Source organism: Epinephelus lanceolatus, chromosome 12 (assembly GCF_041903045.1).
Source record: "Epinephelus lanceolatus isolate andai-2023 chromosome 12, ASM4190304v1, whole genome shotgun sequence".
Lineage (NCBI taxonomy): Eukaryota > Metazoa > Chordata > Actinopteri > Perciformes > Serranidae > Epinephelus > Epinephelus lanceolatus.
The window spans coordinates 22,544,998-22,569,605 of NC_135745.1; the positions used below are offsets into that span (position 1 = coordinate 22,544,998).

General features: G+C 40.9%; 2 protein-coding genes across 3 annotated transcripts in view; both read left to right on the top strand.

The window, feature by feature from the left end:
• Nucleotides 1–2,175: 2,175 nt before the first annotated feature.
• On the top strand, nucleotides 2,176–3,785 carry rnf182 (ring finger protein 182). The gene has a single exon (XM_033650460.2). The coding sequence runs from the start codon at nucleotides 2,420–2,422 to the stop codon at nucleotides 3,281–3,283; it is 864 nt and encodes a 287-aa protein (XP_033506351.1). The 5' UTR covers nucleotides 2,176–2,419; the 3' UTR covers nucleotides 3,284–3,785.
• A 6,198-nt stretch (nucleotides 3,786–9,983) lies between these two features.
• ranbp9 (RAN binding protein 9) overlaps nucleotides 9,984–24,608 on the top strand; it is a 33,106-nt gene continuing 18,481 nt past the window's right edge. Inside the window, exons 1-4 of one of the 2 annotated variants that reach the window (XM_033650446.2) lie at nucleotides 9,984–10,644; nucleotides 14,533–14,644; nucleotides 19,027–19,079; nucleotides 21,363–21,530. In XM_033650446.2, the coding sequence (XP_033506337.1) occupies nucleotides 10,428–10,644; nucleotides 14,533–14,644; nucleotides 19,027–19,079; nucleotides 21,363–21,530 (550 nt within the window). In that variant the 5' untranslated portion in view covers nucleotides 9,984–10,427. The remainder of the gene's footprint in view (nucleotides 10,645–14,532; nucleotides 14,645–19,026; nucleotides 19,080–21,362; nucleotides 21,531–24,608) is intronic. The other variant, XM_033650448.2, reaches the window with a different exon arrangement.

Sequence of the window (24,608 nt, forward strand, 5' to 3'; positions counted from 1 at the left end):
TCTGGCCCCTGAACACTTTCTAATTCACAGAGAAAATAAACTGATTCACACTTGGAATGTTTATTCGTACTTTTAATATACATTAAGCTGCCTTTAAACCACCACACGATAACCATCCTGACAACCGCCTACCCACAGGAGCATTCCCCAAAAAATCCAAGTATTCTTTAAAGCAGCTGCTGCCACTACAGTCCAGAGCTGTGTTGACGGGCAGGTGCTTCAGAAAACGTCAGCGTCATGTAAATAGCTGCATAATGTAGTAAGACAATAGAAATCATTGAAATTAACAAATATTTCTACATATTTGGACAATTTACCAGTCATCTAAAGTTTGGTGGAAATATTGCAGGTCCAGTTTTTCTTGTGGTTGTCTTCATAAGTTGCTGACGCTGTGTTCAGACCAACATTATCAGCTCCTCCATCTTGTCGTCTTTCTGCTTACATGATACCTTCTATTTGATGGTCAAAAATCAGTTAGCTACTGCCCGAAGTTCAACATGGTGAACTCAGTATTGTTCACAAGGGCAGCAACTGCTTCATACCCCTACTGCCATGTTCTAAGCCGAATCCCCTCTGCCACCTCCCCCTCATTGAAATTAGTGGAGGCTGCCATTTACCACCTGGCAGAGTGAGAGCAGCTTAAGGTGCCAGAGTTCATTAAAAAAGCATCATGCAAGGTACTGTCAAGTTGGTTGTTGAGGTTCTGGGACACAGTGTCAACTTTCACCTGTTACATGCATTACCTTCTTTCAAAATACACTTCCGTTTCACAGGAAATGTACAGTTTACATATTAACATTTTTTTCCTTCAATAACTAACGCACGTGGTTGGGTTCAGGAAAAGAGAACAGGATTTGGCTTTACAATCGTGCGGGAAGCAAACACTGGTTTCCTTGGTGAAAGTTGGTGCTTGTTGGACCCATCCTATACCCCTCACACCTACCCTACTTGGACTTTTCGCCCACTTAACTTTCATTGTTGCACCACCATGTCTCCCCCTGATTGCCTGGCAGCATTAAATAATAACAGGGACCGGCCGTGTATTATGCCGACGTGAAAGGATGTTTTTTTTTCATCGATGTCTGACACCTGACATCACTGTCCAAGCACCGGTTTTCCATGTTTTCGGACTGAGACTGCGTTGGCTAAGCCTTAAATGTCCTCACATCCTAGAAACACCCCTGTGTACTTTCACCTGAGAGAGCGGTGTTCGTGTCCCGTAAAAGTCTAAAACCAAACCCTGTTCTATTTTCCTAAACCTAACCACATGTTTTTGTTATTGAAGAAAAAAAAGTCAATTCGCTATGTTATACTGACAGAGTGCTTTTATTTTGAAAGAGACTGTATGTAAACGTTAAATTACCAGTGAAAATGGAAGTGTATTTTGAAAGAAGATAATGCATGTGACAGACAGAACTTGACACAGTGTCACAGAATGTCAACAGCCAACACACCCAGGGTATCTTGCACTTCATATGTGGACGTGGAAAGTCCATGACCAAAACGTCAATATATGACAAGGTTGGAGTGAGAGTGTGTTGTCCAAGAAAAAAGTGATGGTGAGATTTATTTAGCTGCAAAGAGATTTGTTTAATTTTAAAAAAAAACTGCAAAACAGAGGGATATGAAACAGAGAGAACACACACACTGTCTCACACATATACACACACTCACGGACACTGTCACACACATTCATTCATTCAAGTGTGCATTCACTCGCAGTGAAGCTCACACACTAATTTATTGCAATGACTTGTACACACAGTGTGCACAAACTCATACTTACACACACTTAAACGTATCGTGCAGACACTATATTTGTGTGTGTTTCGTGTGTGTGTGTGTGTGTGTGTGTGTGTGTGTGTGAGCCACTAATTGGACTGAATTTCACTGAGCAACAAAAGATCAGGCTCGAAAATTCCAGCTCTGGTTTGTACAGGCTTTGCTTTGTTGTCCGTTCGCCTCTGTTTGTTCTCTTCTAATGCTGTGTTAACAGTTATCTCTCTCCCTCTCTCCCTCTCTCTCTTTCTCTCTCATGTCTTTCTTTCTGTCTCTCTCACTTTCTCTCCCTTTTTTTCATGCGGCCTATGAAAGGCTTTTTTGCCCCAAACGAAGCAGCGTTACCCCAACTGCTCAGAGGCAGGCCAACCCCAGAGGCCAGAACTCACGAGGGGCTTCCCTCATCAGCTCCCAAATCTCTCACTCTCTCTCTCTCACACACACACACACACACACACACACATACACTGCAGGAGCCTGTTGGACAGCCATAATGAACCCCAGACCTTCAGTGGAGTGGACCATTGTCACCGTCTCCATCTATGGGAAACTTGCCGTGCCCCTCGCTGCTGAGCCTGGACCTGAGCTGTTGGTTGGATTTTTCTGTTGATCTCGACGCAGGATAGAGTTCAGGGGGAGGATGACGATTGAGCTGCAAAGCCCTGAGGATGGTGGAGGTGGTGGTGGCCATGTGGACATACTGAGCACAGAGGAGCTGGAGTGTAAGATCTGCTACTGTGCGTACAACCTGACAAGTCGTAGGCCAAAGGTGCTCGAGTGCTGCCATCGTCTGTGCGCCAAATGCCTCGCTAAGATCCTGGACCTGGGTGAGTCACCTCCCAATGCTGTTGTGTGCCCATTCTGCCGCTACATAACCAGACTGCCTGGAGAGGCGGTGAGCAGCCTGCCAGATGACTGCAACCTGGTGGCGGCACTGGCCCTCCAAAGCAGGAATCAAAGGAACCTGCACTTCCACCAGGAGGCGACCACGGAGCTGCTCCTCAGCCCCAGGCGCCTGAGCTCGCTGATGGGCAGCAACCTACCTGTGATGCCCCCTTCCTCCTCCTCATCTGCGTCTTCTTCCTCCACCACCTACTCCTCCATTCGAGGGTCCCCTAACTTTGTGGTCATTACCATCATGGAGCCTCCGCCAATGCCTATTTCCACACAGGACCTCCACCTCCACCACCAGCCACATGGATCTCACACATCAAACCGAGGCTACCGCTCATCAAGTCTGGACTCCATGGCGTCCATCACGCAGAGGTGGACGGTGTGGAACTGTGCGGCCCTCCTGTGCCAGACCTCGGCTCGGGCTCTGGTGTGGGTGCTAGGGCTGCTGTACTTCAGCTCACTGCCCATGGGGGTTTACCTGCTCATCATGCAGAGGACAACGCTCGGGGTGCTGCTGGTGAGCCTGGTTCCTGCCAGCCTTGTCATGATCATGGTGTACGGCTTCTGCCAGTGTATCTGCCATGAGTTGTGGGACTGCATGCCTCCGTAATGGGACCAGATGAATGGGCAATGGTTTGCTTTGAATATGCTTGACGATGGATCTCCAGAATTCACTAATGGGGATGTTACTGTGTAACTGACCATGGAAACACTTCAATAGCAGAAAAAAATGCTCCTTTTCTTTATTGGAGAAGAGAGCAAGCACATTCTGTACATTACAAATGGAGCTCACAGTTTGGGGCTTTTCATTATTATACATGTTAATTTGTGCTTTGTTTAGCTTGGTAGCTGACTAATTACCTGATAGAGCTCAAAGTGTCAGATTTAGCTGAAACTTTAATGCCAGTTCTGGTGGAATCTGCTAAATATTATGCATATCGGCCGACTGTTGTAGTGAGAAACCTGAAGGTATTTAAGGTGTTAATAATTACTGTCTCTGACACCTGTGGATCTCATTTGTTTCAGATTGTGTTACAGCCATAAAAGCATCAAATGTGAACTTTAACATCATGAAGTCCTGACAGTTCTTGAAATCTGCATGAGCAGCAGAGTGTTGTCAACTGGGAAAAATACTTTTAATGCACCAAAAAGGGAGATCAGGATGTTTTTCACCTTGATAGAGGCATACTGAGGAGACACGAGATATACAATAGTTTGATCCTGGAAAAAATGGTTACCAGGTAAAGCCTGTTAAAGGTGATTTAAAAGATGAAACCAACTCAGCCAGCCTTTTTTTCTTTTACAGGGTGAGAAAGACCCTGTAAAATTAATCAATAAGATCTTAAAACTAGGAACCATCTTGTGTTGGGATCAGTCCAGTCTCTATAGCAATCTGAGAGTGTAAAGTGGAGGGACAGGGACCCCTTTCCTACTTCCTACCCCCCTACTCCTGTCGCCTTTGCTTGGACCACACTTATCTTTAAACCCTGCCTTCACTGTGATCTCAACTGCACACGTGTAAAAGCCCAGACTCACTGAACCGACTTTAGAGAGCTAGCAGCAGCAAAGGCCCCCTGCTACCTTGCCTGACGTTGCCACGTAAAAAAAGTTACACTTGATCACATGACAAAGACTACAGCCAACAGCCGTAACATATGTTTTGCGCCTGTGTGAAAGGAAAAAGTCTCCATAGCAACAGAAAGCAGTAGTCTGTCACTGTCATTCAAAAAGGGAAACTGAAGAGTGTCTTGATGCTAGTTAGCACATTAACAACACAAGTTAAAAGAACAGAGCATATTTACCATGCACCGGTGAACAATGACACAAACATCAAAAAACATTTCTGCTAAAGAGCTAAAATGCTAATGAAAAATAATCTTACCTCCTTAACAAGCTTGTTTTTGTCTCACTCCTTTTTGACTTTAGCTGTTTGTTTACTTTCCTCACTTCCGTTTCTCTTCTTGTGCGCTGAGCTGAACTGCCAATCAATGTCATTTCATTCACCATCAGGCTCAGCTGTTGGCGCAGATGCTGATTCAACATGCTGAGTCAGCCAAAAAGGAAAGATAAGGGGCAACGGTGCGGGACACACAGCAACGACTAGGGCGACAGACGTTCATCGTCGGCCCAGCATTGACTGACTGCCGACCGACAGTTTAGTCTGTCAGGGACTTAAAGTTTTGTGAGCCAGGGGGGTAATGTTGCGGGGCCATGGCTCCTTCCCTACCTCCTACCCCCCTACCTCTGGCTACATTTCCCAGGCCACACCAATCTTCAAACTCCACCTTCATTTTGATCTTGAAATACACAACTGTTCAGTTTCTTGATGGCATCATGCATGGTTGCAAAGCTATCACATTGATAAATCTGTCTACAGACAGACAGACAGACATTCACTGTGAATTCCAATACCAATACTACCATACTATTTAGTATGCCAGAAAAAGATTCAGTATGTCCCAACACGTAATATGCCAAAAATACCAGAATGTCCTACTGCATCAGGTCACATTGTTCAGTACACTGGCCAGCATGTTTTTCTGGCTACTCTGACCCATAATCCTCTGCACAGCAGAAGATACGTCACATCGACTGAGCCACACACAGATGACAGCTCACTGACAGCTCATTTTGACAGCTGTCAGGATCAGCAATAATTGATGACAGCTCATCCAAGTGACTGATGACTACTTGAATAGTAATAATTAAAAATATGAACTGTTTAAGTGAATAAAATCGTCCAACAACAAAAGGACATAACTTTGAAATAGCAGTGACAGAGAACTGCCTATGTTATTTTACTGTCATGATTATAATACAGTCTACAATGTATGCAGCTATTATTTAAAACTTAAAACTCACATTGAAAAGTAACAGCAGCAGAGCTCTCTGGGTTGACATCTGTCTCTGGCAAGCTTGGCTAATGGTGTTTTTTTAATTTAATCTCCAGGGTGAGCAAAAGGGTCAGAGTTCAAGGCACAAAGTTATGATGAAGTAGTATATCCCAGTTGTGTGCACACTCCATGCAGCAGTACATACTGTGTAAGAGAAGCTGCAATATGACCTAGAAGTAAAAAGAAAAGTATAGTAATCTATGGTAATCGCAGCTATAAACTCCTGGAAAAATACTCAAACCAGTTTCTGTGGTAGTTCCCGCTAAAACTGGTGTCACCAACCAATAAATTCTAAAACACATTGTCAATGTAAGGCGACTGAGGCAGTTGTATGTCCAGTTCTGCTGGCTCTGGTTAAAAGTCTGGCAGTTCAAATGTTTCTAATAATTTAAAGAAATCTGAAATTGCTTTCAGAACTTATAACCTGGAGGAGGAGGCCATGCTCAGTTCAGTCTACACTGCAGTCTATTGCATTATTCCTCATTTCAGTTTCTCTGTGGTGATGTCGGGTCAAACCTGAACCACCAGAGGGTGCTGTGACAGCTCTCCCCTCCTCTCTAATGACACAGAAGGACTGATGACCCTGCACTGCTTCACCAGATTGTCTCCTTCCCTGTTTATGTCTCTGTCAAAGAAAACAGAAACTCCATTATGGAAAAATAATTTCAGTGACACTCCAGAATTCCAGACCTGGTGGAATCGTCTCTGCTTCGAATCAAACTCGCAGATTGTTGAGCCAAATGATGATACAGAGGCTGCAGGGGTGTTTACACAAATAATTTGGAAGTCAAATTAAACCGCCATGCTGTTATTACAACTCACGTCAGGGTGTCTGAACTGCAAAAGTCAGGGCCAGAAAAAAGCCTCTGTGGAGCACAGGGCAAGAATGAGCTGTGGACCCCTAGCAACCGCCCACCCCCTAACACTCTGTGCATTGTGTGTATTATTTGGTGATTGATAATTACTCTGTAGTAACTCAATTAAGCACACATTTATGTAAGAAATGTGCACCATGTAAGTACAAGATAAATAATAAAAGCTTTAAAGCCAGACATTGTGCCTCACAGTTACATAATGATGCAGGTTTATCTTGAAGATGCTACATGGAGTTTTCTTGTTTCTCACCAAAGCACATTTTGTGCATCTTTGAGGTCTAAAAAACATGTTGACTGCGTCTCTTTTCTCTTAAAATATATGCAAAGCAGATTATTTTTGAAAAGTGTAATGTTTACTAGCTAGCAGTCTCCCCTTTCAGGCCCTTGCTGGTGCATTGCTAAGTTTCTTTGCATGTTACCAATAACTGTTTGTGCCTGTATCATGCATTTAAACAAAACAGGGACGCTACCTGAAAACATCGTTCCATTGCACTACTGGTGGTCAGAAACTCCACAGGGTGCCTTTAAAGACACCATCATTTCAACTCATATTGTGCTCTTAATTGTGCATGGAGTATAACCAAAAAATCTGCATTCCTTCCTTCTTCGGATCACCCAAAGCGTACGTTAATATCGGGTGTAAACAGGGCCTATGATGTTAAAAAGACATTGGGCTCCGTAGCTACCATAATGCCACCAATTTTAGGCCGTTGCCATCTTGTATTTTTTTGAAGCCAGAAGTAACCAGAGGCTGGAGCTATGGAGGTGCAACGGGTGTACCTGATTCATGGACGACCTGATTCACGTGGCGATGCCTCGCAGACAGCTTGGCGCTCAAGCAGCACTGCCTTAAGTATCTCTGGACCTTGATAAAATGTAAACAGGTGAGTTATAAAAAAATTCAGCCCTGTACAGTTGTCATAAATGTTGAAATTAACGACAGAGACCAACACTGTTTAACATGTTTATTTCTGCTGTAAAGTTGGGCATTTTAACATGGAGGTCTTTGGGGACTGATTCGCTTTTGGAGCCACCCTCAAGTGGCCATTAGAGGAACTGCAGTTGGGGTTGCCACTTGTGCTCATTATGTGTTTTATTTTGTTTTTTTTAAATCTAAAATCTTGAACTAAAAAACAAAACAGTAGCTGCTAAATAAATGCAGTGCAGTAAAATGTAAAATAAGTGTAACATGAAATACAAATATTCCAGAGTAAATGTACTTCCTGCTACTGGTTTTGAATTCCACTTGTACTGCAGTGATATTAGGTTATCTACATGGTTTAAAGTATTTCTTCCATCACTGTAATGATGCTGTTAAACTCTACCCGGCCAGTTGTCCAAGTAGAGTATAAAACAAACAGTGAGGATCTTTTCCCAGAACACTTTGTCCCCGCTCTGCTTCTACAACATACGTCTTGCTGATGATAAACAGTCCTGGCCTTCTACCGTTTGTGTTTTCCAGGGGAGTCTGAATCTGAATCTGAACAAGTGCTTCCCTACAGGGACCGTAACATCATTTCAGATTCCTTCTTAGTGATGCAATGAACATTCCCACATGTTGGTGTGAGGGACTTTCACAGGCGGTGCAAGCCAACTCGAAAAAAAAAAACTCTCTTCAGTCTGTAGTCTAACTCTGATCAGAGCTGTAAGAAACAAAAACATGACAAGACGAGATGGCTTACAGGACTGTTTTTATTTTTAGTTCATACACTGGCAATTATAAATAATATGCTACTGCCAACCATTTGTTGAATGATGCTGTAGTGTTCTAGATATTTGTCGCTAGTAAGTTTTGCTGGGGTGTTATCCTCTCGGCAGCTACTGGATAGATAATCAACCAAGCAACTGTCCCGAGGCCATAGACCCTCAGGGGTCCTAAAGACACTAAGGTCAGTGTGTTAATTAGTTTGGGGTCATTTAAAGGGGTAGTTCGGATTTTTTGGAATGAGGTTTTATGGAGTACTTATCAATATCAGTGTATCACCTTCAGTACATGTCAGTCGGCACGCCCCCAGTTTAGAGAAGCAGACTGCAACCTGATTTTGTCATTACGATCAGATAAGCCAAATGTTACTGTGAAACTTCAATTAGTAACCCAGGCTATTATTTGCTTAAATCACTGAAATCAACAGGCCTATATCTGGGATAGGCCTTTAATTCCTTTCACACAAAACTGTTGCTCAGTAAACATGGGAAAGTACAATTAAATTGTTTATTTAAACCAGTATGAATATTACTTTAAAAAAAGTAGGCTTCAGATAATAAATATATCAGTTATTAATAATTTATTTGATCTAGCTCCGACAGACGGCGCATCAACGGGGGGAGGGGGTGAGTTATGGAATTTGAGGGTTACGGCACTTGTCATACTGACACAGCACCACGTGATCCTGTTAAAACAATACTCACAACTAGAATTCATTTTTATGACAAACACTTTTGATTCTTTTGATCTGAGGACCCTTACAGACTGAAGGAATATGAATAACTTACAGGGCAATCGAGGAATGCAAACATAAATTGAGGTAGCCAACAACCCAGTTTTATACATCTGAAGAACTTCTACAAAGTATAAACTGCTTGGCAACCAGAAGAGGTGTCTAATTGAGACAGGTGTTTATTTGTCAAAATGTGTAGCTACACTGGGCTAGTAAAAGGGACTAGGACTGAGTTTAATTGGGTCTAGGCTTTCAACTGAAGTTTTACAGTATTTGTAAACTAGGTGTTTTTTTAAGAATGTCCCTCCTCATCACATTTTGAGTTTAGGCTTCTTGACCTTATACTTCATTCTACTGAATTAAGACCTGTTGTCCTCGTTCGTGGACACTTTTTGTGCCATCTAGTGGTAGTAAGAGCACAATACACTAATCCATGTAAAAACAAGATGGCAGCCATCTCTGCCAAGTCAGTCTGCAGTTGATCCTGAAACACAAGTAGACAAAACCTGATCACATTTTATGGTTGAAACTTGTTTATTTGCAGTTAATAATGTTCAATATGGCAACAAATTTGACCAATTTTAGCAACAGCAACAACCTAAGGTGTTGTTCATTTGGAAGTACTGGTTTGAAGACATTAAGATTTTATTGGTGTCTCTTTTGAGGACTTAAATATCGTTGAGAATTTTAGTTTTTTGTAGTCATCAGGTCCCACTGATCCCAAATAGCTAGGAGAAATTAAAAATGCATACCAAACAAATGTTCAGGTCTCAGGAGGTTAAGTAATGCAGACTGTACATAATGTTTGTGCTCCATACCATGTGATATGGGTCAAATAAATGAAATGAAATGAAAGAGTTAAGAAGTAGCATAAATGATTCAAGGAAACTTAAATAATGGCCTGATAATATTAGTAATAATACTTCAGTATAGGTGATAAATACACAATAATAACCATGACGATGGTGACTCCCTGTAACTAAACTACTATAGATAGTTTTTGTCCAGCTTTAACACATCACTGTGTATCTGCTGTACATTCACTGTCCATTCTGTGTATTTATTCACATTCCCATAGGAAGTGAGTGGAGCAGCTCTCAGCCAATCAGATTTGCGGATAACGCTCCGACAACAAACAAAAGATCGAGGCTAGCTGAGCTCATTATACTTTGTCGATCCGTTAACGCTAACGTTACTTCTTACTTTGCTCCCAACGACGACCTGCTCCTCTGTCTTTTAACTACTTTCTTCGGTTCCTGCGCGGCAGGCAGTCTGCTTCTAGTGTCTCTATTTGTGGCTTTGTGTCAGCTAATGTCAGCCTGAGCCATTTCAGCGATCGCTTCGCCTTTGCTGGCCAAGCTAAACGCGCCAGCCAGGTTAGCTACTCGACTAACCAGCTCTGGCTGCCTCTCTACGACCAGCGAAGCCAGTTAGCTTAGCCTGCTAGCTAGCTTTGCTAAACCTCCCTTTAAAACTTGACACTGACTGACACAAGTGGCTCTGGCTTGTTGCTTACAAGCCAATTTACTAAAACTCGTGTCGTAGCCATGTCTGGACAGTCGTCGGGCTGTGGGTTTCTAATGTCGGTTGTTGTCCATGGAGACTCGGCTCTGAACGAGCAGGAAAAGGAGCTCAACCAGCGACTCCGACGGCTCTATCCAGCCGTTAATGAAAATGAGACTCCGCTTCCCCGCTCCTGGAGCCCGAAGGACAAGTTTAGCTACATCGGACTCTCTCAGAACAATCTCCGTGTCCACTATAAAGGTATGACACAAAGTCACACTCAAGTTTAGCACTTTATTGCCCAGTGCTAACGTCAGGTCTGCTAACGTTAGCTTAGCTTGACGGTTAGCGGATCAAAGCCAGTTGCCGTTGTGGCTAAAAACAAAGTAGGCTAGGCTAGTGGCTTCATCAACAACAAGGCAGAGGACATCTTGCAACCCGACCAGCTGGCGAGGTGTATCCACAGCCAAAATTGACCTACTAGCTCGTTAGCGTCCCTGCTACCCTGTTAACCAGTTTGTCAGCAATATGAACTGTCACCATGAAGCTCTCACGGAGGGCAATCTGTCAGGCTATCTTTGGATATATAACTAATAGTTATAGACGTAGTATCAGCTATAAAGACAGTACATCTCAGGCTGGTTAGGCTCGATGTGAGTCACATAATCGTAACGTTACCGTTTTAACGTTAGCCAAAATGGACTTGAGCTAGGCAGCCCTTACGGTGTGCTAATGTAGCATTATTAGGTAATTAAATGACAGGAAATACACAGTGTCGAATATCATGATTAGCCCAAGTTCCTCAGATGAATTTAAAGGCTTTCAGTGAAACTGATGACATGACAGGCATATGTAGTCCTTTGCTGCTGAGGGTTTGATATCAAGTGTCTATCAAGTGACATTCAGGTTGACTAGTTGCTTAGCAAAGCTATCAAAAGGGGTTTTGGTGCCGGCCTACAAGAAAAGGCTAGAGTAAAAAAAATAGGTGTAACTGTGCTTCCTGGGTGTGTTCAACTATTCTGGGTCTGACCGGGTCTCTACGCACACTCTTCCTTGTTACAGCTAGAGTGATGTGTCTGTCTCTATACAACACATTCACCTGGATATCTTATAGCAGGTATGCAGTTGTCGGGTAACTTAAGCATTCAAACAATGCAAACTTTTACATGAATCACCCCCAGGGAGCAAAAGAAGATCTGCTCTTAGAACAGGCCAACTGTTTGAACACACAAGCTGAATATTTGCAAGTTAACTGGGAAGTAAAGTTTAAACTAGCTTTTGCTATGTCAAATATCCTAGTCTTTTTTGGCATTCATAGGATAGAGTCAGAATCATTAACAAATAATACAGAAAATGTAATTTTGAGCAAGATAGTCTTGGCCTACTCTTTTCTATTATTAACAGTCAGTAAACACCTTGTTGTCTAAAACCCACCAACAGGATCTTCAATTAGTTTTTTGACAAAAACTAAATGTCACTGATTTTAAATACAAAGGTCTGCTAAAAGATTTGACTCTGCAATCATATGGACTAAAGCTGAAATGGTTGGCTCATTAACCAGAAACTGTTTGGTAATGGATTAACTCAGTGTTTAGTGTCAAAGGCCTAAAATTCACTGGTTCCAGCTAGGGATTGTGAAATTGTGGGCTGATATCAATGTTTAAAATAACAATTTGGCTGATAAACGATTCACAATACCAATATTTTGTTGTTGTTGTTTTTGTTATTTATTCCCCCTTTTGTGCCATGGAAACAAAGAAATCTTCATTTAAAAAACAATAACTGAAGTTATTGTACAAGCACAAATTCAATCATACGTATTCATGGAACAAACTTAACTTTAATTCACATGAAAATGTTTTCTTAAAAGAACTGCTTCATGAGATTTTTTTAAATATGTATATGTGTGTGTATATATATATATATATATATATATATATAATTATTCCCTCTTTAATATCTGTTTATAATGCTGTAAAAACATTGATAAAAACACAAATGTGTTGATTACAACGTCACATTATCAGGGAGTTTCCTGAGTTCTTTCGTCCTGACGACATCCCAGGGTAGATCTCTGCTCATCCCAAACACTATTTTATTGTCCCTGGGAAGACAGGGCGCCATTAGTCTCGAGCCTTGCTTTTTAGCCTGCACAAAATTGACATGACACAACATTACAAATATGAAACAAATACAAATATTACCTTATTTGCCGATAGGCCAATGGCAGTCAACAAGGTGAATATCAGTGGATACAGACGTTCAGCCAATTAACTGGTGCATCCCTAGTTCCAGCTACGTAAAGGCAAACATTTGCTAGCTTCTAAGTATTCTGTAATAATAAAGTTAATAACTTTGGGTTTAGGAGTGTTTGTCGGGCAAAACTAGACATTTGAATTTGTCAGGTTGTGTTTCGGGAAATGACAATGAGCATTTTCCTCTATTTTCTTACATTTTTGGGGGGGGGGGGGGGGTTTGTATTTCTTTGGTTTTTCTCACCTGAATGGTGTATTCATGTGGCAACCATTTTGTCAGTAAAACAAATGTAAAAGGGAGGGTGAAATATTTTAGTTTAGTTTTCCCGATTGGTTTGTTTTCCAAGTTTCAAAGGGTCCAAGGTATTCCTAAGCAATATCATCCAGATCAGTAATTAAACCTGCTGCTTGGAACAGACACTTGGTGACATTTTCAAGACCTAACAAGACTGATGAACTAGCTGTCAAACATCTCATGAAATAAGAAATGCCTTCTCCTAGGGTTGTGCAATTCGAGGAAAATACCTGATTGTGGTGGTTATGTGTTGTTTTATTTTTGGACCAATATTCCAAGTGAGATTTTGATTTTGATCATATTTGTAGGTTAATTAAACTCCAGGCCTTTATGTGTCTGCATTGTATTTAACAAGATGTTTGTATCAAGCATAATCACAAACTTATCTAGTTCCAACATGAAAACAATCAGATAAAATGATGAGGTTGCTTGTTGTTGGGGTCCTCCCAGGCTTTTGTTTCTTCCCAAACCAGTTTCTTAAACTCCAAGTACACCAAACAGTAAACAAGCTTGTTTTCTACAGAAAAACTGTCCGATTTAGCTCAGATGTAGTATGACAGTACATTTGTTTTACACTTGACATTACCAAATAGTTCCAAGTAAAATCATGACACCTTATTGTAGTAACAGAAAATAGCTGCTTAGTAACGTCTTACACTGTGAACATTTCTGATATCTGACCCCTGATGCTGTTGACAGCTCTACACTGTAGCTGCCTGAGCTAACGTTAGCTTTTACAGACTGACAGGATGAGCTGCTTCACAGCCCAAGACACATTGTGTGCTCAAGGGTATTCATAAGAATGTCATCTAGTAAAATGGCATCATATGTTCTGGGATCACAAGGCCTACTTTTACCCCCCATATAAAAACTGAAGATGTATTTAAAATAATAAATATATAATTTATGTTCTGCTGCCAAACCCTGTCTCATGTGGAAATGTGTCAAAACCACTGTAAAAAATCAGTGTATGCAGTTATTAAACACAAAAAAAACACTAATATAAATTTACCTGAAAAAATTGGGACAAACACTTATTTGCCTTCAAGATGTTTTCTGTTTACACTGCAGCTTAGGTTGTAAAATGTTTTTGGTAAAGAGTTTCTGCAGAAGCTCCACGTCGCTTCTGATCCAATTTGACTTCATCTGTTCAGAGTAGTACTCTTTCAGTGAGGGGAAATAACTGGCGGGTATGGTTGACATTCCCTTTTGGCTTCAAAAACACGTGAGGACAAGTGGCAAACACAAGGAACCTTTTTCAAGAAAACTTGGCTCACTTTGAAAACTGCTGGAAATGTACGCCCCTTTGTTTGATGGGGCTGACAGCTATTGACAGGGGTGGGCGGGTTTAATCCTCTCCACAGCCACTCATACTAAAAATCTACATACAGTCCTGCCCTGTGCTTTGAATTAAAGCAGATCAAAATGTATGATTAAAGACACAATTAAAATTGGTGATCATCAGCTTAAGTCGCAGCAGAAAGCTTCTGTCTTCTTCCTACTCATTCCTATCCCTTTAAAATTATAGAATGATCCAGTATCCATTTGTCATGACCACATCGTGTTGCTCTTGTGTCTGTGTTTTACCCTCACCTGAAGGTCATGGCAAAACCCCAAAAGATGCAGCGTCTGTACGGGCAACCCACCCCATCCCAGCAGCCTGCGGGGTCTACTACTTCGAGGTGAAGATCATCAGCAAAGGCCGAGATGGGTAAGGACACAGAACAAAGCTAAACATTTCAACAGTTTTTGCCATGTTAGCAACTTGGCTTGAGAGATGTCAGTGTTTGTCAAAGTTAAACATCCTGACAACTACTAAATTGTTATGAAATCTGGATGATTCCCAATGGCTTCGTTACACCGCTGTCTTCATAACTCCCACCAGCAGGGCATAACTGAACATGTCTAACACTTAATTTCATAACTGAATTCCTGCCAGTACTTAGTGTTAGCATGCTAGATGTTAGCATCTTAACATACTAAATGTTTATGTAAACTTGTCATGAATTGAATATTCTGCAACAGTTAGCACGGAAGCTGTAACGTAAGTTAACAGTACACGTCATTTCTGTTTTTATATTGATGTGTTCTTTTTTTAATTATTTTATTGGTACTTACGCTTTCGATCTGAGATAAAGAATACTTCATTCAGTCATGTTTTATGTTTCAAATAACAACTCAACTTGAACCTAAGATGTTACATGCAAACTGGTAGCACAATAACATACACACTGTAGGCAATATTGGCATGCTTACCTGCTAGCGTGCTTAAGCTGAAATGATAGATGTTAACATTTTTGCATGCTAATTTTAGCACTCAGCCGGTAGCACAACTGAGGTGTAAACCAATGAACATCGAGCCACATCTGCAGCCACGCTAATAGCCTTATGAGGTTGTAATGTTTAACTGGAAAATGAAAGTGGATGAATAAAAAATGCAGGGACAATTTAATATTTTTTTCTCCTGGTGTTGAGCCCCATGGGGCCATTAGTGACATTATTGACTCTAAATATTGTTAAACCTATAAATGGCTGACAATCTGAGCTATCATAATTAATGGACTGCATGATATGCAGGACAGTATACAAGAGGAAGAGCTGCAATGAAAGCCCAAACAATCTGAGTCTAATGTGGATTTACATGCAAAATCTCATTGTAGCTGCTTGTTATTGAAGAAATAAACCTCCATCAGACATATTGTAGTGTAAAAGTTGTTATGAATTTGGTCTTAATTGATTAATTGGGTGGAGGCAGTTCACAGTTTGTCTCCTGCATGAAGCCCTGATTCTTTAATCTTACATCACATTAGTAGTCATCTAAAGAAAAGATGATAGCCCACAGAAATTACAATCCTGTTCTCTTTCTCTTCATACCTGAGATTATTATAAAATGTCTGTGGGCATGCTGTCAAGTTGTTGTCGGTATTTATTCTAAGGCCGTGTCTACATGCAAGCAGATATTTTTGAAAACTGATATATTTTTCTCTACAATAAAGAAAAACTGTCCACATGACCTTCCTTTTACTAAAATGTCTGTCCACACTAGAATGCAAAAATGAGCAAGATGTCAAATACCAGAGAGGAATGATCCAAAACCTTTGTTTCTGGTGGACTTAAAACCGCACACACTGAGGTGGACCAAATAATATTGGGCGCAGCAGACGCCTCCGTTCATCCGTACAAAGGTGCAGCAATACAGAGTTAAGATGTGAAGTAGTCATGAGACAGAGCAGTGCTTCTGCTAGTCCACTATCGTTGTTGTTTTGTACAAAGCAACAATGGGCATGTGTACATTACGGTGATGTCATCGTTTCCCAGATGCTCGGTTTCACATGTTCACACTGATCAGAGTCCTACATGGGGTTACATCTGCGTGGACACCTGGCTAGTGACCTGCTAAATAGGTGATTTGCTGGTGGTATTTTCTCTTAATTTTGTTTCCATGTTACGTTCTCAGTTAAAAAAAAAAAAAAAAAAAAAAAGAATGTGTGTGTCAGATCGCAGGTGTTGGAAGATTAAAATAAAATGGGAAGATTAATAATTTGATTAAATGTTTTAACGTTTGAATCCTCTGACTGCTGACTAGGTTTGTTGGCTCTGTTTCCTGCGTCAGCTCAATGATGAGAGCCTCTTCAATCAGGTTCATTACTAACAGGCACGTTAACTGTGAAGATGTGCGGGTCAGTGTGGTGAGAATAAGCAACAAATATTCATTTAAATTGTATTTCCTGAATCACCTTTGTTGTGCAATATATTATCTTAGTTTCACATGTATGAGATGTCCAAAAATGATCACTTTAATATGCTGTCTAACCAGTGGCGTAGTGGTATTTCAGGTTTGTGTGCTAGTAGGTAGATGTGTACGTTACAGAGGAGGAAGTGGGTATACTCTCCTATATATTACCATGACTTTTTGAACAATAGGTGGTTATACTGTAAATGACAAGAAAGGAGGTGGTTATAGACCATATGCCTGCGTAAATCCTCCACTACACCACTGTGCCTAAGAGAATTATTTGAAAAGGGCATGGTTATTATAGGATTTGTGGTTTGGGGTCAGGTCATGGATCTTGTGTCCGCAGGTCAGGTCAGGTTGCGGAAATAATTGGGCATATATGCGTGTGGCAGGATGGCTGCGGTATTGCACGGTTTGGGAGTGAGTCTTGAAAATCAGACTCATGCAGGACTCTGACACGGATACAAAGGAACCAGAGTTTTGAAAAATCTGTAGCGTAAAATGCTTTTTCAAAAATGTGTGTTTATCGAACAAAAACTCCATTTGCATGTGAATGAGAGGCCGAATTCTAAAGGAAAATATCAGTTTTCAAAAAATATGTGTATACCTGTAGACAGGACCTATAATGCAAGCAAATCCTTATATTTTATAATATTTTTATTTATTATCTTATTTGTGTTCATATTTAGTCACATGGAGCACTCCTATTTGAATCTTGATTTATCTTGCTTCAATCATTTGTATGGCAGGACAATTAAGTAGTGAACTGAAAAAGCCATTGTTTAATTTGTATTTGCAATATTAATAATTTCTATAATAAAAAATAGGGATGCACGATAATATCGGCACATCATTGGTATCAGCAGATATTGGCGGATTTTTCAGAATGGGCCAACATGCTTTTTTATTTTGCACAATGAATGAATATTACATACTGTATTACTAAGTGTAGTATTTCATGTCCCCATCTGCTGGTGGGCCATCATGATAAGAGTATGAATGCATAATATGATGTTAATTCCACTACATAAGAGACTTGATGAGCACTTAAAATAGGGGTGGGAATCTCTTGGCACCTCACGATTCGATTCAATTCCAATTCCAAGGGCAATGATTTCAATTATAAAACAATCCTCAATTCTAAAACGAGCCAATAAGAAAATTTACACTAGATATTGAAAAACATTATTGTAATAAAGCTGGGAATACATATCCAGTGCATGCAAACTGTATTACTTACTGTGGTTGAGATGACTACACTCCACCAGTCTCCTCACCCACAAATCTCAACGGGACTCTCCTGTCCCTTGTCAACCTCCTCGACATTTTTCCTTTAGTATTTACAAAACTAAAACTGACTATAACTATCTATGAACTACAAAAAAACGAACTATTGCAAAAAAGACGAACAATGGCAAAACTACGAACTATGGTAAAAACACGACGAAAACACGGCAAAAAACACAATATAAAAAAACTCGAAAGCTCTCAAAAAACCACAAATACTGTTATTTACAACACTAAATATTATTTACAAAGAAAACGCCACCCAAACTCACCAAAACTCCGCTAAAACACCGCTAAATCACTCCCAACTTGCTCTCTCCTCGCCAGCTGTCACTTCCTTCCCCTCCTCCACAGGTAATGATGTCAGTACCGTATACCACTAGAAAGCTCCACTTCTCAGCTGGAATTACGTTGATAGCATGAATGGTTTAGGAGTTACGTTAATTTGAAAAATAAATATAAAAATAAAATTAAAATCGATTTATGAGTTTTCCACATTGATGCTCGCATTGTTCAAGATAGAATCTCATTGCATCTAAAAATTGATTTTTTCCCCCCACCCCTAACTTAAAAGTAGGTGGGGAAAAAACGTATATATTGATATCGGTACTGGTTATCGGTCAGATTAGTTGTTATACATCGGCATGCTGGATATCAGCAAAAAATCCCTAATAAAAAATTGTACCTGGCATCCATGTATCAATGCAGTATTGCCAATTGTCGATTTTTTTTTTTTCTTCCACCCCTTGTGACAACATGCATCTGTCCTTCTGGGCCACTACGTTCATAAACAAAGCTAACACATGCTAACTTTGGGAATCACCAGACGATCCCAGATATGATATCATGATACTTAAATCACGATACAATAGTATCGTGGGAAAGTTCTTCCTGTTTTCAGCCATTCAACATTTGTTTTTCTTTGGATGTGAACTGAGTATTACATCCTCACAGGCTGTTAGTGTCGCTGTAGGCAATTACAGAAGATGTTAAGGAGTTTATCAGAAAAGCATGATTGGTGTGTTTTGTTTTTACACACCAAAATAAACTCTCAACCGTCTGTCCCACAGGTACATGGGCATCGGCCTCTCAGCTCAGGGTGTAAACATGAACAGACTCCCTGGTAAGATGACGCATTGTCTGTTTTCTTTCAGTGTTCATTCTTCTGCCTTTGGGTGTGGTGAGATGAATTTGTCTGTTAGCGTGTCACAGTCTGTTTCTCTGGTGTATTATACCAGAGATCTTTTTAACTGTATTTGTGTGGGTGTCATCTCATCTGTGAACTTATTGTCTGGCAGAGATTGGCCTTTGATATACTGGGTGTAGGTGTGACTGTGAGTGAGAGACTACTCATTTCATTGAGTTATTATGTGTCACTTATCTAATTGCATATGCACATTTTCTTATTGTCTGAGACGCTGAAAAAATTTCTTCATACATGTGAGATGCCTGGAGAGGTCAGGGACATGAATGTGGTGGTTCCATTCAGTGAAGGTGATCCTCACCTACCCCATGCATGTAGATAAATTCTCTCTATGGATTCATGCATTTTGATATACAGTGTAAATTTCCAATGCAGGTCAATGGCTGTATTCAACAGAATTTTCCTGATACATTCACCCAAGTTAAAATTTGACAGCCTTCTGCAACTCAACTGGGAATTGTGCACAATGCATAAAACTGAGATGGCAGACCAACTATTTTGTATATAGAAGGGATATCTTTAAGCTTGATAAGAGTAAAGCAGCTCACATTTTTCTGCTGTTCTCAAAGTACATGGTGGATACAAATGTCTAATCAACAAATTGGGATGTGGTTGAGAGTGTGGAAGGTAGAGAAAATTCGACGTAATGGTTACAAAAAAATGTCAGTCAGTGTTTCCAAAAGCTCAAGATGACGTCCTCAAATGTCTTCTTTAGTTCACAACCCAAAAATAAGATAAGGTAAGGTTATTACCCAATATAACAATTACTAATTGATTGAACCCTTTAGCAGAAAGTGTTCGTAATTGTTAGTGTCATTGTTCGATAGTGCACAGCACGTATCATTTGTTCGTTCAACATCAAGTTGTGCTGTTAATGTGCTATCCGTTCTGTGGGTTGTCCAGTTTCCCTTTTTTAATGACGAACGCGGACTACCACCACCTGCTTCTGTGGAGAGTTATTTTTTCTCTTGCAGGTGCAGAACGTACATGCTAGCCTGCTGTTGGCTGTAGTCTTTGCAGTGTCTTCAAATGCAACTTTTGGGCGCAGACACCGGAGATGTGAGGCGACACATCCATTGGCCTTTGTCCCCACTAATTCTTTGATGTCGGTTTGGTGTGTCTGGGTGTTTACAGATGAAGCTACAGCCAGCAGCTGGCTAACTTGGCTTAGCATAAAGACTGGAAACAGGAAAAAACTACTAGCCTTGCTCTGTGTGAACGTAAAAATATTCGCCCAAGTTCACTAATGAACATGTTATATCTCGCCTGTTCAATCTGCAAATCATATAGGTTTTGGTCTCAAAAATCAGTCAGGTTTTAGTTATTTTGATGAGGGCATAGATTTTCTTCCAGAATTTTAGCACTTTAATTAAATAAATGTGGTCTAAGTCACCTCAAGAATGCAAAAAAGATCACAAAGACAATCCTCTACCACATAAAAAAGGACAGTGTGCATAGATTTAACAACACTGGCACAGTTTCAAAACTGCTGTCAACCACTTGTCAGTATTTAAAAGATTTCTGCTGTGGCTGCTTGTTCTCTTTGCCATGACATAGTACCATTTAAAACAGCGCTGGTAGATGTGAGCTCTGCACTCCACAGAGGTTATCAGGTCAAACAGGAGCACCGATACCCCTTCGCCAGTCTGAGAGCGGGACCCGCCCAGAAGCTCCAGTCCCTTCGTGTAAAGATAACAGGAGGCCCCAAGCAAACTGCAGAGTCCCAGCTGATGAAGACATGTTAATGAAAACTCACTAATTGTGAGGAACTGATGCCAAACCGGGTCAGAGTTGATTGCTCTCCTCCGGTGATGAATGTGGCAGTTACAGGATTAACTTAGCAGCTCCGCAGTAACTCACAGGGTCCTACCTAGCCCGGAGGCCATCCATGCTGCAGCAGAGGCTGCTTCTTTCTCCCCTCTCCCCGAGGAGTGAAACACATTACAATACTAAAAAATATGTCCTGATTATGAGAGCATCTCCAGCGTTGAGGAAAAACTGAATGAGCCATGTCCTTCTGCAGTCACGGTGAAAACAGCAGGCTGTCCCCGTGATTAAGAAGACTGAAGTCCTGGGTTCAGTTCCCATACCTTGAACCTGGGTTTAGTTTTCAATGTAGTCTCAGACTGAACCATCTGTTGTGTTTTTACACCTTTTCCCTGCCTGCACAGCGCTCTCATTCTTACACCTCACATCCCTCAGGTTGGGACAAGCACTCATACGGTTACCACGGAGATGACGGCCACTCCTTCTGCTCGTCTGGCACTGGGCAACCCTACGGACCCACATTTACAACAGGCGACGTGATTGGCTGCTGCGTTAACCTCATCAACAACACCTGCTTCTACACAAAGAACGGCCACAGCCTAGGTAAGGAGCACAGACACCAAAGACGATTACAGAACAATGCTTTTATTGTATTGTATGGTGCCTTAGACAAGTTTCACTTTCAGTTCAGTTTTAAATAGTAACATTTTAGCAAAAATGAGTTGTTTTAGAGTTTGTAAATGGATGTCTTGATACAGTTTACTGTTGTTAAACATGGTCCCCAGTCAATACGCAAATCAATATGTACGCTTTATTTTTAGCAATCATATATACTTAGGACTTCTCTGTGACAGATCCAGCGTTTTCTTCCCTCCTAATGCTTGGCCATTGTTCTGTTAGCTCTTTGGTCGCTTTAACTCCAGGATTAGGCTGTGAAAAATAATCTGCTTGAATAGTAATCTTAACTTCAAAAATAACAATTTCATTTAGTTTTCGTCACCAAAGTGAATGATATGCAGAGATATAGGCCTATTGTATATTTTAAAAAAGGTTTTTTTACACCCCTTAAAATTGAAAAGGCCTCATAACCCCTCACAAAGCTTCGGCGACCCTTAGGACCATTCACACTGGCGCTATTTGGTCAGCTTCCATGGATAGTTCGGTTCATTTGGAGTGGTGTGAACGCTCATTCGAACTCTGGTGCGGACCAAATGAGTGAACCCTGGTCCGCTTGAAAACTGGGGGTCTCGGTTCACTTGCAAGTGAACCCTGGTGCAGTCCGCTTACAGTTGGAAAGGCAAACAGACTATCCTGCGAACCAAAGAGAGGAAGAGACATGTAGCGCAATGCATTTTGGTGTTTGGTGTTTTTGTGGTGACCAAGCCAAATGAAGGGGATGGATTTCCGTTTTCGGTCCTGGCCAATCGATGAGCCGGGTTTTCTTCTTCCTTGTGCTTTTTTTCTTCTTGGTCAGTGCTCGTTTCGGACCCTACCGCCCCCTAACGAGCAGCTGTTGTAACTGCGTGATTTTGTCCAGGCAGTTTGGTCCGCTTTAAAAAGTGCAGTGTGAAAGTGAACCAAACCAAATGAAGGTGTGAAATTTTTCGGCATTCCCCGCCCAATCGTACCAAGACCGCTGGAGTATCCTGGTGTGAATGCGCCCTTAGTGAGGGTCGGGACCCCCAGATTGGGAACCAGTGCTTTAACCTGTGGGAAGTATTGTCAGTAAACAGTAAAACTGTATTGGTATCTACTACTTGGTACTAAAAACCTCTGTGTACCTGAATGTGTGACATGTGCATCAGATGACAGTAGAACTTGAAAAAAAATATTAAAAGGGGAGGTTATTTGGAGATTATTGCTACAAGTAATGGAATATAAATAACTTTTTTAAACTGAAGGTTAATTTAATTTACCTGCTACAGCATGCGTATCTACTTTCATGATGGCTATTTGTGCATTCATTTGTCAGAAGACCATTAGTACTGCACACACTGAGATTAGGAAATTGCTTCCATACAGTTAATTACATTTGCATAAAACAGAAACATCAGTGTTGTATCACAGGCAGAGCAGATGCACAAGACTTTGAACAACAACCCACATCAGCTTCCCCGCTAAAGTGTCTTTCTTATCTAACAAGAATAACAAACATGAACAGGCGCCTCGTCCTGCACCTTGTTGGACGAGCCACCAAGCAAACATTCACTGGGGAGAAGTGTACCGCTAATGTCAGCTCGCAGGCTAGTTGGCTAATTAGCTGCAGCACATTAAACAGAAAGTAAACCTATCTGCAAATGTCACTTTGGTTTTCTTAGATGCTACTGTGGTCCTTTATTCTTTAACATCACTGCTAACAACACTGTTTGCCTGTGGCTCTGAGATACAGTGCAAGTTTTCTTAAATTTTTCTTTCACTCCCAGCCGACACTCAGCTGTCAGTTAAACACAGGCACTTACACTTCCCTGCAACATATATCCAAATATGTTTTTGTTGTCTTCCTTCTTAATAATAAAATAATTTACAATACATTTTAAACATGTTGACATTATTTTTGAGTCCTAAAAGGGACGGCTAAGTGTGATTTCCATTGGAGTTTAAATATGTTGTGCTTTTCAGGCTGCCTCAAAAGGTGCCCCACTTAAGGCAGCAGAGCATAACTTCCAGACAAAAAAGGGATTCAGGTACTCTCATTAACAAGAAATCAGGTTATTGGGAGAAATACAGGCAGAACAGGAAATCAGAGAATTGTGTATGTGCACTGAAGTCACCTGGCTACTAGTTAACCCATATTTACATGGAGCTGGCCGCTCATCACATCTCCTCCTCACTGCCTACAATGCTGACCGCAAACTGAAGTTCAGTGAGAATGTCCCAGGTTTTTACTTACTGTTCAAGTGCATTTTAAAATAGCCTGCTGAAACAGATGTATTTTGACTCAAAGTGTAACTTTGGTATCTTTCAACCTGGACATTTTTTTGGCATGTTTTTGAAATGGTCTAGTATTGAGCAAGAGCGCGTAAAATTGAGTGCTGTCAATTTACATCCACTGAAAGTGCTCCTTTTTGTCACTGACAGGCTCAGGTTGTTACTCTGTCTGGCAGCATTATGGAAAAGATCCCTACAGAGGTCATCTGCTTTATTAAAAAGTGGATCCTTCTCGTTTAACCAGAATTGACCCCTAAATAGCTACCATGAAACCAACCAGACTCCATTTAGATAAACAGTAATTTTATCGTTGTAAAACACACTTCATTCAAAGTCTATGGAAAGAAAATAATACGCACAGAAGCCATCTTGAGTTGTCCTCTGCTGTTCCAACAATCACCAACTCAGATTTGGATTACGTTAATCCTCAATGCAGCCAGTTAGATGTGAAAGAATATGCTGGCTCTATCATGATGAAATAACTGTTTATTTAAATGGAATCTGGTGTGTTTGGTCATTGCGATTTTGGGTCAAAAGGCTCTTTAAAGGTATACTATGCAGGACTGTCAGTTGCTTGTAAACGTGCTCGCCAGCGAAACTTTAAGTGAAAGTCAACCCCAGATTCACTCTTGTTTTTGCGTTTTGCCTCGATATATTTACTTCTTTTTTTTTTTTTTTTTTTTTTTTTTTGGTGTTGTGTCTCTTGGATGCCTGCCATTTACAGTCTGGCACCTGGACGTGACATTTTATTGG

What these genes read in the sequence shown, in the direction of transcription:
- rnf182 (XM_033650460.2), top strand. Translation starts at nt 2,420, where the DNA reads ATGACGATTGAGCTGCAAAGCCCTGAGGATGGTGGAGGTGGTGGTGGC.